General features: G+C 42.9%; 1 protein-coding gene across 2 annotated transcripts in view; it reads right to left on the reverse strand.

Annotated features, from left to right (window-relative positions):
• Positions 1-6,736: 6,736 nt before the first annotated feature.
• LOC109890403 (atlastin-2) overlaps positions 6,737-13,944 on the reverse strand; it is a 30,332-nt gene continuing 23,124 nt past the window's right edge. The window contains exons 11-14 of one of the 2 annotated variants that reach the window (XM_031828212.1): positions 13,486-13,557; positions 9,284-9,715; positions 8,600-8,614; positions 6,737-8,486 (exon numbers count right to left, since the gene is read on the reverse strand). In XM_031828212.1, coding sequence (XP_031684072.1) covers positions 8,376-8,486; positions 8,600-8,614; positions 9,284-9,715; positions 13,486-13,557 — 630 coding nt within the window. In that variant the 3' untranslated portion in view covers positions 6,737-8,375. The remainder of the gene's footprint in view (positions 8,487-8,599; positions 8,615-9,283; positions 9,716-13,485; positions 13,558-13,944) is intronic. The other variant, XM_020482356.2, reaches the window with a different exon arrangement.

Raw genomic sequence — 13,944 nt, forward strand, 5'->3', positions numbered from 1 at the left:
CCTCCGATCCAACAGGTCCCAGATATGCTCAATGGGTTTGAGATCCAGGCTCTTCGCTGGCCATGGCAGAACACTGACATATCTGTCTTGCAGGAAATCATGCACAGAACGAGCAGTTTGGCTGGTGGCATTGTCATACTGGAGGGTCATGTCAGGATGAGCCTGCAGGAAGGGTGCCACATGAGGGAGGAGGATGTCTTCCCTGTAACGCACAGTTTGAGATTGCCTGCAATGGCAACAAGCCCAGTCCAATGATGTGGTGACACACCGCCCCAGACCATGACGGACCCTCCACATCCAAATCGATCCCGCTCCAGAGTACAGGCCTCGGTGTAACATTCATTCCTTCGACGATAAACGCAAATCCGACCATCACCCCTGGTGAGACAAAACCGTGACTCGTCTGTCAGTGAATAGCACTTTTTGCCAGTCCTGTCTGGTCCAGCGACGGTGGGTTTGTGCCCAAAGGCGCCGTTGATGCCGGTGATGTCTGGTGAGGACCTGCCTTACAACAGGCCTACAAGCCCTGTCCAGCCTCTCTCAGCCTATTGCGGACAGTCTGAGTACGGATTGAGGGATTGTGCGTTCTTGGTGTAACTCAGGCAGTTGTTTCCATCCTGTACCTGTCCCAGAGGTGTGATGTTCGGATGTACTGATCCTGTGCAGGTGTTGTCACACGTGACCTGACACTGCGAGGACGATCGGCTGTCCGTCCTGTAGCGCTGTCTCACAGTATGGACATTGCAATTTATTTCCTCATGCTTCCTTGCAGCATGCCTAAGCCACATTCACGCAGATAAGCAGGGACCCTTGGTGTTTTTCAGAGTCAGTAGCCTTTTTAGTGTCCTGAGTTTTCATAACTGTGACCTTAATTGCCTACCGTCTGAAAGCTGTCAGTGTCTTAACGACCGGTCCAATGGTTAATTGAACAAGTACAGGAAACCGTGTTTAAAACCTTTACAATGAAGATCTGTGAAGTTATTTGGATTTTTATTTATACTTTTACCCCCTTTTTCTCCCCAATTTCGTGGTATCCAATTGTTAGTAGTTACTGTCTTGTCTCATTGCTGCAACTCCCATACAGACTCGGGAGAGGCAAAGGTCGAGAGCCTCCGAAACACAACCCAACCAAGACGCACTGCTTCTTAACACAGCCCGCATCCAACCCGGAAGCCAGCCGCACCAATGTGTCGGAGGAAACACCGTACACCTAGCGACCTGGTCAGCGTGCACTATGCCCGGCCTGCCACAGGAGTCGCTAGTGCGTGATGAGACAAGGATATTCCTGCCGGCCAAAACCTCCCTAACCCGGACGACGCTGGGCCAATTGTGTGCCGCCCCATGGGCCTCCCGGTCGCGGCCGGCTGCAACAGAACCTGGGCTCGAACCCAGAGTCTGGTGGCACAGCTAGCACTGCAATGCACTGGAGGCCAGTTATTTGGATTTTTATGAATTATCTTTGAAATACAGTGTCCTTGAAAAGTGACGTTTCTTTTTTTGCTGAGTTTAGTTAGAATGCTCTATTGATAATGAATGTAACAAGATAACAAAATGCTTTGCTGAAGGGCACTGCTACAGATCGTTTATCTTTGTCAGCTCAGGTATTCAAACCAGCAATGTTTTGGTTAGTGGACCTAACACTTTAACCTTGAGGCCACCTGCCACCATATTGACTGGAGAAACAATTTCCATTTTCAATAATTCTGTACTGCTCAACCTCCCACCACTCATTTTGGTTGAGAATCACTGCCTGCGCTACAGACAGCTATATCGGTACTGGACTACCTTCGTGAAAAAATTTTTATTTCCCGCGTCTATGCTCATGTCCAGGGCCCCTGACCTCCGGGGGCCCCCACTGATTATGTTAATCACTCTCCCTCAGATGTCATATTAGTCAAGGCAACATATGTAGAATTGCAGGAAATTAGCTTTTTAAACTGCAAAACGTTTTCTGCTTACAGATCCCCCGTGTAGCATCTAATTGTATTGCTAATAGGCTGTTTGTAGATCAACTGAGGTGAATGAAGCTACAGCAGTCACTGTGATAATGGCTGGGTACATATTATTATTTTAAATTCTGTTCTCCAAATAGCATTTTTGAGATTTTAAATTGTATAAAAATGAAGTAAATGAGCTTCAACTGTCTTCATTTTATTTATTTTTTTTCAAGTTATGTGGCTCACTCCTGCCTATGGATGTCACATTCTTTTTACTGCTTACAATAGTAAGCTGATAAAGATGGGTAAGATATTGTATCTGAAACCATTTTCAAAGTTGGATTTTCTAGTGATAAGGGATGGAAAACCAACACCTTAGTTGAGGCAGTGGTGGGAAAAGCATCACATTTTCATGCTTGGTACCTTAATAGAAAATGACTCAAGTAAAAGTCACCCAGTAAATACTACTTGAGTAAAAGCCTAAGTATTTGGTTTTAAATATACTCAAGTATCAAAAGTATAAATAGTGAAGCCATAATTTGCAAATAAATTCATAAAAAATCCTACAGTGTGATTTTATGGATTTTTTTTCTCATTTTGTCTGTCATAGTTGAAGTGTACCTATGATGAAAATTACAGGACTCTCATCTTTTTAAGTGGGAGAACTTGCACAATTGGTGGCTGACTAAATATTTTTTTGCCCCACTGTATATACAGAGAAGAGAGTCGGCCCAAGAATTGAACCCTGTTGTACCCCCATAGAAACTGCCAGAGGACAACAGGCCCTCCGATTTGACACACTGAACTCTATCTGAGAAGCAGTTGGTGAACCAGGCGAGGCAGTCTTTTGAGAAACAAAGGCTGTTGAGTCTGCCGATAAGAATACGGTGATTGACAGAGTCAAAAGCCTTTGCCAGGTCGAAGAAGACGGCTGCATAGTACAGTCTTTTATTGATGGCGGTTATGATATCGTTTAGTATCTTGATGGTAGCTGAGGTGCACCCGTGACCAGCTCCAAAATAGTGGAGGGTTGTTAAACATAATTTTTGATGCTTTGTGGATCGTTTTTTTAATTTTTTATTGAGCACAGTAGAGGGTAATGCCTGCTCTTTTGCAGGTTCTTCTATATAATTTCTTCCATCCTAGCCAAATTTCCTCATCTGCTTGCATTCGCCTCCCCTATATCAAGGTGTTTTGGTACTTCCCTCATTCCACAGGTCAATATAGTCTACCAGTCTATCCTCCCCTCTATCCACCATTCATAGTGACAATAGTGCAGTGAAAATGTCATTTGAATAATGACGCAAAAGCCCTGTTATTTGCATGTTTCATTCGATTTGGATCAGTTGTGGATCTAATCTCAACAGTTTATAAGGTCTTGAAAGGCACAGTAGCAGGCCTGTCTGGCAGCATTTTTCCTGCTGATACTGAATCCTCTCTCTGTTACAGATCATCATTCTCCCATGTTGTCCAATATACAATGTGGCCACATGTGCTCCTGGCAGGCCCAGTTATTCAAGAAAAGCTTAACACAGGTCCGCCTCCTCTCCAATCCGAGCGGCTATTCCTCGCGCACCGAGAACCTTCAATATAGCCAAAATATTTAGGATTGTACTTTATCAATGTATTTATTACCTTTTATATGTGGCATAAACACAACCAGTCACATTTCTTTTTATCTGATTAGGCTACTTCAAAAGTCTCCTGTAGGCAGGTACATATGTTCATCCAAAATATAATTTCAGCATCCTCAAAATGGCTTGATGTTAACCAGATTTCCATTCAACCTTTTTATGCAAGTAAAGCAGCCTATATGAATTTGACCTTTCGGGTAGGATTGATGAGTTTCATTTGGAGAACAATTTTTGGTGGGGTGAATAATTTGAGTGCCATATTCCCTACATCAATTTATATTATGAGCAATTTGAGGGATATGGAAATGACGTCGACATTTTGACAAAGTCCTCAATCTTACGTGATAGCCTAGGTAGCCGATAGTGGGCGCTAGATCTGCACTATCATCTAGGTTTGATGTGTCCAGCCGGTAATACACTCGTGTCCCCCATGGACCAGCTCGTACATAAAGCATCATCACTTTCAGTCTGCAAAGGCATCATTTCCCTCCTTAACTAAATTTAATGGCGGGCCGACCCCAAAAAACGGGGAAAATATTTGTACTGTCTTAATAAAACATTTTCCACCAACATTTTCGGGTTTTCTGACAATTTAGGCTTACTTATTTAGGTGGCTAATATTTGGGTTGTGACAAATTTCTACAAATCAAATAATATCCTAAAAATTCTATAATGTCATTCCTTAATAAAAATATGTATTGCTATGGAGTTGGTTTAGATTTTTTTCTTTCTACACTGAACAAAAATATAAATGCAACATACAACAATTTCAAATATTTTACTGAGCTACAGTTCATATAAGGAAATCAGTCAATTGAAATAAACGGATTAGGCCCTAATCTATGGATTTAATATGACTGGGAATACAGATATGTATCTGTTGGTCACAAGGTAAATGGCCCCCCTCGGGTTCATGCCGTGGGGGAGATCTTCGTGGGCTATACCCGACCTTGTCTCAGAGTAGTAGGTTGATGGTTGAAGATATCCCTCTAGTGGTGTGAGGGCTGTGCTTTGGCAAAGTGGGTGGGGTTATATCCTGCCTGTTTGGCCCGGTCTGGTGGTATCATCGGACAGAGCCACAGTGTCTCCCGACCCCTCCGGTATCGGTATTTATCCTGCAATAGTTTGTGTCAGGGGGATTTGGTCAGTCTGTTATATCTGTAATATTTCTCCTGTCTTATCCAGTGTCCTGTGTGAATTGAAGTATGCTCCCTCTAATTCTCTCTCTCTCGGGAGGACCTGAGCCCTAGGACCATGCCTCAGGACTACCTGGCCTGACGACTCCTTGCTGTCCCCAGTCCACCTGGTCATGCTGCTGCTCCAGTTTCAACTGTTCTGTCTGTGGCTATTGAACCCTGACCTGTTCACTGGATGTGCTACCTTGTCCCGGACCTGCTGTTTTGACTCTCTACCGCAGTTGCTAACTCTGAATGATCGTCAATGAAAAGCCAACTGACATTTACTACCTGTTGCACCCTTGTTCTTATTCTCAATTAGGTTAGAAAAATAGGTTGATCGAGCAGCAGTGAGGGTTCTTCGATATTGCACGGTACCGTCTTTCCAAGCTTCCAGTTTGGTTTAGCATCATTTCCGTTCCAATTTTCTGGAATCTTGATTCCGGGCACGAGTATTTTCTGTATACCAGGGAGCTCATGTCTTGTGACAAATGTTTTTTAGGGGTGCGACTGCATCTAGGGTATTACACAAGGTTCAATTTAGATCCTAAGGTGGTTAACCGATTTTTGTAATCAGACATCCTTGGGTAGATGGAGTCTGGAATGATATCTAGGAATCTTTGTCTGAGAATTTATAGCGCTGCTTGGGATAATCCTTGGTTGGGGTCTGAGCAGATCATTGGTTTGCGATTGCAAACGTAATAAAATGGTGGTCCGAAAGTCCAGGATTATTAGGAAAAACATTTAGATCCACAGGACACAACTAAATCCAGAGAATCACTGTGGCAATGTGTAGGTCCGGAGACATGTTGGACAAACCCAGAGTCGATGATGGCTTTGAAAGCCTTTTGGAGTAGGTCTGTGGACTTCCCCATCGGAATATAGAAAATGGGATTATCTGCCATGACTACAAATTCCGATAGGAATTCAAACAACTGTCAGGAACGCTGTATACGGCCCAGGAGGCCCATAAACAGTAGCTATAATTTGTTATGTTATCAACACCTCTGCTTTTGCAGGATATGGTCACTCGTGTAACCAGGAGAGACCTCATTTAACACAATCAATTCATCAGGCTTGAGCCATGTTTCAGTCAGGCCAATCACATCAAGGTTATGATCAGTGATTAGTTCAGTGGCTATGACTGCCTTGGAAGAGAGGGATCTAACATTAAGTAGCCCTATTTTGAGATGCGAGATATCACAAGCTCTTCCAATAATGACAGGAATCGATTATGTCTTTATTCTAGTGAGATTGCTAAAGCGAACACCGCCATGTTTAGTTTTGCCCAACCTAGATTGAGGCACAGACAGTCTCAATAGGGATAGCGGAGCTGACTACACAGACTGCTAGTGGCAGACTCCACTAACATGGCAGGGTGGCTAACAGTCTGCTGCCTGTCCTGCACCCTGTCTCATTGTGGAACTAGAGGAGTTAGAGAAGATTATCAATTTCCTCACTATACGTTACACAATGAAGCCACAATTCAAGACAATTTCATTTCCCCAATATTCTTGCCCCGGTATAGCCAAGTTGTACAAATGACGTACAACCAGTGGAGGCTGGTGGGAGGAGCTATAGGAGGATGGGCACATTGTGGTGGCTGGAATAGTATGAAACCACATTTGACGCAGTTCCATTAATGGCATGCCAGCCCTTACAATGAGCCCATCCTTCTATAGTATAGCCCACCAGCCTCCTGTGCGTACAACGGTTGTGATACAATGGAGTTTTTCTGCACAAAAATTACAAGTGTTGCGAAGACAAATGGCTGGGTAAACATTGCATAAACAAACTTTATAAAGTCAATTTGAAAAAGTAGTTCACATCCCAAACTACTGCTTGATAAATTACATCTAAATCTAAAATTTCTACCAATTGCAAGAACGGATCATGCTGGAGTCAGATGTTAAATGTAATTTTGCCTATTAAAACAAAAACGGTTCCAAATGATAATTAGGCAGGTCTGACGCCAAAAAAGGAAATTGCCTACTTCACCTAGATTTGATTTCCTTTAGCAAAAAAAGGGCCTCCGTTTGTACAAACAAACCAATCAAGCATTACTTCATATACTGTAGTGTTTTAATCTCGTCTTGAAAAATAAATTAACGATAATAACTTTAAACTGCAACAGAAGAAAATTAAGTTTACAAACATTCTTTGCCAGCAGGGGTGGAATTGCAGTGCTCAATGTAGATTACTTTACAAATGTATATAAAAAGAATTTATTGGACATACACAAATCACGAAAGCATTCATTTAAATACAGTAAACTGCACAGTGGCCTACCACGAAACCATTGTTCTCCCAGCTACAAAAAAGGTATAGAAAATGTATTTATATATGTATATTTCGTACACATGCCCCATTAGGGATGAGTAGAAAAAATTAAATAAAAAAAAAACTGTACAAAACAGCACACATTGGCGGTAATGGTCTGGATGGAATAATTGCAACAGAATAAGAATTCTAATACTTCAATAGAAATACAAAATGATTCACCTTAAGAGCAGCTGGTTGAGAGATGTGGTGGGAGGTGGGAGAGTGACGCTGAACTAATAGGCAGGCTACAACTAGCTATACCTTGATCGGTGTGTAACTGTGTAGTCGCAAAACGCCAATGGCAAGTGTTAGTGAAAGAGAACAGTGGTTGTTCTTACATTGATTAATATCCATTCACTCAGACAAGTAGGAAGGAAAACGAGAAAGATCTTAGACAAGGAGTACATTGTAGCTTAAATAGTCCTCTAAACGCTGCATGTCCCAGACAACCACTAATAAAACTACTGAGCTGTAAATTGGCCCCGCTTAAATAAAACTACCACAAAATGTCCTGTCACTATAACAATAATAATAATAGTTTCCATTGACTGGAGGGGGGGGAAGATGCATCTCACAAAACATCCAATCAGCAGTCTGATCAAAGAAAAGGAGGCGGGCTCATCCTTCTCCACACTGCCAACCGCTCGTAATGCCACCTTCTCATTGGGTGCCCAAGTTAAGTGACGAGCGGCTAGGACCAATTACAGAGGGTAAAGCTGTAAACTTTGGTTCTACGGGCGAGTTGACACTTAATGTGGGCAGTGGGTCTCCCATTTACTCTAACTTGCCGTGCTGTGACAACGGCTCGCTCAGACAAGCAGAGACTGTTGACCACACTCAGCCTAATTTTATCCTCCATATAGTTATCGCCCAGAGGCTTCAACACCTGGGGAGAGAGACAAGAGTGGTGGGAAAGAAAAGGAGAAGACCATGAAAGGGAGGGGGAAAGGAGGATAAAACCAACAAGTGGAGGTGGAGAGAAAGGAGCAAAGAAAGGAAAGCAAGCTTCATTTGTTTGTTCGTACATTCATCCATACCAAAAATGGAAATGGTGGCAGCTTATCATGAGAGCGCACACACTCCCCGATGTCACCCTACCCACCCTAAACCCCACAACATATGAGAAATCAACCATGAAAGTGCCAACCTGTATTCCACATTTGTGGTGCGAACCAGGTATAAAATGCAGTTTTTAAATACTAAACCAGCATGGCATGGGGACCATGAGCTATCAAAAAAGAAAACATTTATATATGGTCCTAAAAAATGGACACTGGAAACCAAGCGAAGGGGGGGGGGGGCAGGTGCTAGTTTTTCTTCTTGACATTGTTGTTCGAGGCCAGTCTCGTTCTCTGGGCCGTTATCAAGGAATCCAACGAGACTCGACTCCTCGCCACCTCAAAGAGTTTGGAAAAGATCTGAAAACAAGGCAAGGGAAGTATTGTGGAACGTGTTAATGACATTAGTAGTGACGTTTGAAGTTATTTCTGCCTCAGAAAAGGAGCCCTTTTCCCCTCTGTCCACCTCTTACCTTTCGTGGCGTCCTCTGTGGCAAGCACAACGTTTTTAAAAAAAAGATAAAAAGAGGGAAGACTAATTAGTGGGGAAAGTAGTGAGGGAGGTGTCCCAATTATCTTTCCCTCCTTCCAAAGTGTGCACTTGCACCCTCCCTCTCATGGATTTAACAATGGTTGAAACTCCCTCAAGCCTCAAGCTTACACCAATACATTTATTTTAAATCCATGGCGGGCGCACACATCTGGAGAAAGGGTAAAGAATCAGGGTGCAACCAGAGAGACAAAGGCAGATAGGGAACGGGGAAAGGGAAGAGAGAGGCTGATGAGGAAAATAAACTTGATTTGGGAAGATTCTGGTTTGAGGGGGAGGAAAGAGAATCACATTCAGTCACATCCAAACAGGTTAGGAAAAGAACAGGACAAAGAGCTTGGGAGGAAACGCTCTCTGTAAAAGAGTAAGCAGGAGAGGGACATGGTGTGAGACAGGGAAAGGGAAGAGTGAGGGGGTAGAAAGAAAGAGCGAAAGGGAGGAAAAGAAAAGAGAAAGAGGCATACATTAAAAAGGGAGATAAGAGGTGGTCAAATAGGAGTGAAAGAGCCCGAGCAAGAGAAACAGAACATGCATAATATTCTGACTGATCAAGAGACGTGCGGCAGTCATTTCTTGCCCCCCCACCCTCCACTCCCGGGTCACCCACCTGCTCCCACAGGGTCTCGGCCACCTGGTCGATGACACTGCCCACCTCACGGAACTCGCCGGAATACTTCACATAGGCCCAAAGGCAGAGCGCAGCCAGTGCCACGCCCATAATGAGATTACACACCGTGGCCACTGTGTTGATACCCAGGAAGCCCGTGACCAGCGACGCCACGTACATGGCGAACATGACGGCGAAGAGCGTGGCGGGCGTGCGCGCAGCGTAGAAGATGTTCTTGCCATCGTTGTGTTTGATGAAGTTAGTGAAGGCCTCGTCCAGCTCTGCTTCCAGCTGCTCCTGGTAGCACCGGCAGAAGTCCTCGCCGCCCATTTTCTTGACCGAGCGGAAGTGTTTGACCGCCACCTGCAGCAGGTTTGCGTGGCCGCACTCCAGTTGATCGGGGGCCATGTAGGGCTTGTCGCCTCCGCACACCTGGGAGAAAGGAGAGTTCGCCATGAGGGACAAACATACTGCAACTCATTTACTTATTTGAATATTCAGTGTTTTATAAGCCCATATGGGCTGGGCATCTGACAGATGCAAGACAATTTAATGGCAATTAAATCATACACGCAATTCCAATCGCAGGTCAACCCCTAGCCTCTAAGTCTAGACACGTCTCTTTGCCACTCAGATGTGGGATAAATACAATACCGGTCAAAAGTTTTAGAACACCTACTCACTCATTCAAGGGTTTGTTTATTTTGTATTATTTTCTACATTGTAGAATAATAATAGAGAAGATATCAAAACTATGAAATAATGTAGTAACCAAAAAATAAACAAATCAAAATATATTTTATATTCTTCAAAGTAGCCACACTTTGCCTTGAGAGCTTTGCACACTCTTGGCATTCTTTCAAACAGCTTCACCTGGAATACTTTACCAACAGTCTTGAAGGAGTTCCCACATGTGCTGAGCACTTGTTGGCTGCTTTTCCTTTATTCTGCAGTCCAACTTATCCCAAACCATCTCAATTTGGTTGAGGTCTGGGGATTGTGGAGGCCAGGTCATGTGATGCAGCACTACATCACTCTCCTTGGTAAAATAGCCATTACACAGCCTGGAGGTGTGTGTTGGGTCATTGTCCTGTTGAAAAACAAATGATAGCCCCACGAAGCGCAAACCAGATGGGATGGCGTATCGCTGCAGTAGCCATGCTGGTTAGGTGTGCCTTGAATTCTAAATTAAATCAGACAGTGTCACCAGCAAAGCAACCCCACACAACCTCCATGCTTTAAAGTGGGAAAAACATATGCAGAAATCATCCGTTCACCCACACCGCGTCTCAAAGACACGGCGGATGGAACCAAAAATCTCCAATTTGGACTCCAGACCAAAGTACAAATTTCCACAAGTCTAATATCCATTGCTCGTGTTTCTTGGCCCAAGCAAGTTCTTATTGGTGTCCTTTAGTAGTGGTTTATATGCAGCAATTCGACCATGAAGGCCTGATTCACACAGTCTCCTCTGAACAGTTGATGCTGAGATTGGTCTGTTAATTGAACTCTGAAGGATTTATTTGGGGTGCAATTTCTGAGGCTGGTAACTAATGAACTTATTCTCTGCAGCAGAGGTAACTCTGGGTCTTCCTTTCCTGTGGCGGTCCTCATGAGAGCCAGTTTCATCATAGCGCTTGATGGTTGTTGCGACTGCACTTGAAGAAACTTTAAAAGTTCTTGACATTTTCTGTATTGATTGACATGCATGTCTTAAAGTAATGGACTGTCATTTCTCTTCGCTTATTTTGGCTGTTCACCAAATGGGGCCATCTTCTGTATACCACTCCTACATCACAACTGACTGACTCAAACTCATTAAGGAAAGAAATTTCAAATGAATTAACCTGTTGAGTGTAGGGGGCAGTATTTTGATGAAAAACATACCCAAATGAAACGGCCTATTTCTCAGGCCCAGAATACGCATATAATTGTCAGATTAGGATAGAAAACACTAAAGTTTCCAAAACTGTCAAAATATTGTCTGTGAGTATAAGAGAACTGATATTGCAGGCGAACACGCTGTTTTTCCAGAAAGCTCTGTTCCATTGCCTGCCTTCGCGCCATTTAAAGGGATATCAACCAGATTCCCTTTCCCATGGCTTCCCCATGGTGTGAACAGTCTTTAGACATAGTTTCAGGCTTTTATTTTGAAAAATGAGAGAGAAAGATCATATCGCGTCATTGTATGGCTGGGTGCCAGCAGCGTTTTGCATGCGCAACAGCTTGGAGCAGACATTTTCTCACTCTCTCTCCTATTGAAGAAGCTACAGTTCCGGTTTAAATATTATCGATTATATATTGTAAAAATAACCTGAGGATTGATTATAAAAACGTTTGACATGTTTCTACGAACTTTACGGATACGATTTGGAATTTTCATCTGCCCGGTCGTGACCAAATGGAGGTATTTTGGATATAAAAATAATCTTTATGGAACAAAAGGAACATTTATTGTGTAACTGGGAGTCTCGTGAGTGCAAACATCTGAAGATCAAAGGTAAGCGATTCATTTTATTGCTTTTCTGACTTCCGTGACCAATCTACTCGGCTGCTAGCTGTTTCTAATGTTTTGTCTGCTGAGAGAGATGTCCTTACATAAACGGTTGGTATGCTTTCGCCGAAAAGCTTTTTTGAAATCTGACACGCCAGGTGGATGGATTAACAACAAGCTAAGCTGTGTTTTGCTATATTGCACTTGTGATTTCATGAAGATTTAATTTGGATTTGGATGTTGACGAAAATGATCCCGGTAACGGGATGTGTGCATCAAGAAGTTAATTGAAAGGCATACCAGGGGACTACCTCATGAAGCTGGTTGAGAGAATGCCAAGAGTGTGCAAAGCTGTCATCAAGGCAAAGGGTGGCTATTTGAAGAATCTCAAATATATTTGGATTTGTTTAACACTTTGGTTACTACGTTATTTCATAGTTTTGATGTCTTCACTATTATTCTACAATGTAGAAAATCGTTGTTTTTTTAAAAAAGGTTGAATGAGTATCGTTCTAAAAACTTGGACCGGTAGTGTACACTGAAATAAAATATTAAAAGCAACATGTTGTGTTGGTCCCATGTTTCATGGAGCTGAAATAGAAGATCTCAGAAATGTTCCATACAAAGCTTATTTCGCTTAATTTCATGCACAAATTAGTTTACATCCCTGTTAGTATTTCTCCTTTGCCAAAATAATCCATCTACCTGACAGGCGTGGCATATCAAGAAGAGGATTAAACAGCAATAATCATTACACAGTTGCACCTTGTGCTAGGGACAATAAAAGGCCACTAAAATGTGCAGTTTGTCACAACAGCACCACATACATCTCAAGTTGAGGGAGCGTGCATTTGGCATGCTGAGTGCAGGAATGTCCACCAGAGCTGTTGCCAGTGAATTTCATGGTTATTTCTCTACCATAAACAGCCTCCAACATTGTTTTAGAGAATTTGGCAGTACGTTCAACCGTCCTCACAACCGCAGACCACGTGTAACCACGCCAACCCAGGACTTCCACATCCAGCTTCTTCACCTGTGGGAGAGTCAGACCAGCCACCCGAACAGCTGATGAAACTGAGGAGTATTTCTGTCTGTAATAAAGTATTTTAATGGGGAAAAGCTCATTCTGATTGGCTGGGCCTAGCTCCCCAGTGGGTGGGCCTATGCCCTCGCAGTTCCACCCATGGCTGCGCCCCTGCCCAGTCATGTAAAATCTATAGATTAGGATCTAATGAGTTTTTCATTTGACTGATTACCTTGTGAACTGTAACTCAGTAAAATCATAAAAATTGTTGCATTTCTATTTTTGGTTAGTATAGATCAATACAGAAGAAACAACGTAAATGTGAACATCAGCACACCAGACTACACAGGAGTGCTATACACGGGACTAAATCAACCAAATCCTTTCAGATCTACAAGGAGCCAGCGCATAGCTAGATGTAGGAGCTAGGAGGACAAAACTTTGCTGAGAGCAAAAACAGAGCTATTTCCGAGTTTATTTAGAGCCGTCTAATGAAGATTGATGGTTAAATGGACAACAAAAAAAAACGAAACAAAAAAGCTTTGACTAAATCAATCTTGAGTAAAATGTAGCTAGGAACACACGCCACAACTCATCCGCACAGATGAAAACGCTTCGACTGCTTTTATTAGTCAGTCATATGCTAAATTGGATGCTCAAAACAGAAAGTAATTGTTCAATTACCTGCTCCATGCCTTTGTTGTAAATGTCTTTTGCTCCTGCAACAGCTGCGAGGTTGTTGGCTTCAGCCGTTGCCTAGGTGACAGCGGGAGAAAGCAGAGGGGAAAACGCAGCCGTCCTGAGATTAGGTTCCTTTGGTGCATCAACGTTCTCCTACATTCACATGAAATTCGACTCAAAGTTTTAAAGAGCCTATATGGAATACGTGTTGCCTCTGGAGGTATTCTTGAGCCAAACGGGCCCTCTAAATAGACAAATATTGGTCAGAAATGACTTCATAGGACAGAAATGGGCACAACTCCCCACACCCATGAGTAAAAGCATATAGTTTGCTAATCTCTCATTGACTAAGTAACTTAAAATGGTATCAAAAAGCATCGGGATGCAATGAATGTTCATGGCACAATACATTTTGTCAACTACAAGTGAAAACATGAGAATGTTTCAGGGCTATATTTACAA

Source organism: Oncorhynchus kisutch, linkage group LG1 (assembly GCF_002021735.2).
Source record: "Oncorhynchus kisutch isolate 150728-3 linkage group LG1, Okis_V2, whole genome shotgun sequence".
Lineage (NCBI taxonomy): Eukaryota > Metazoa > Chordata > Actinopteri > Salmoniformes > Salmonidae > Oncorhynchus > Oncorhynchus kisutch.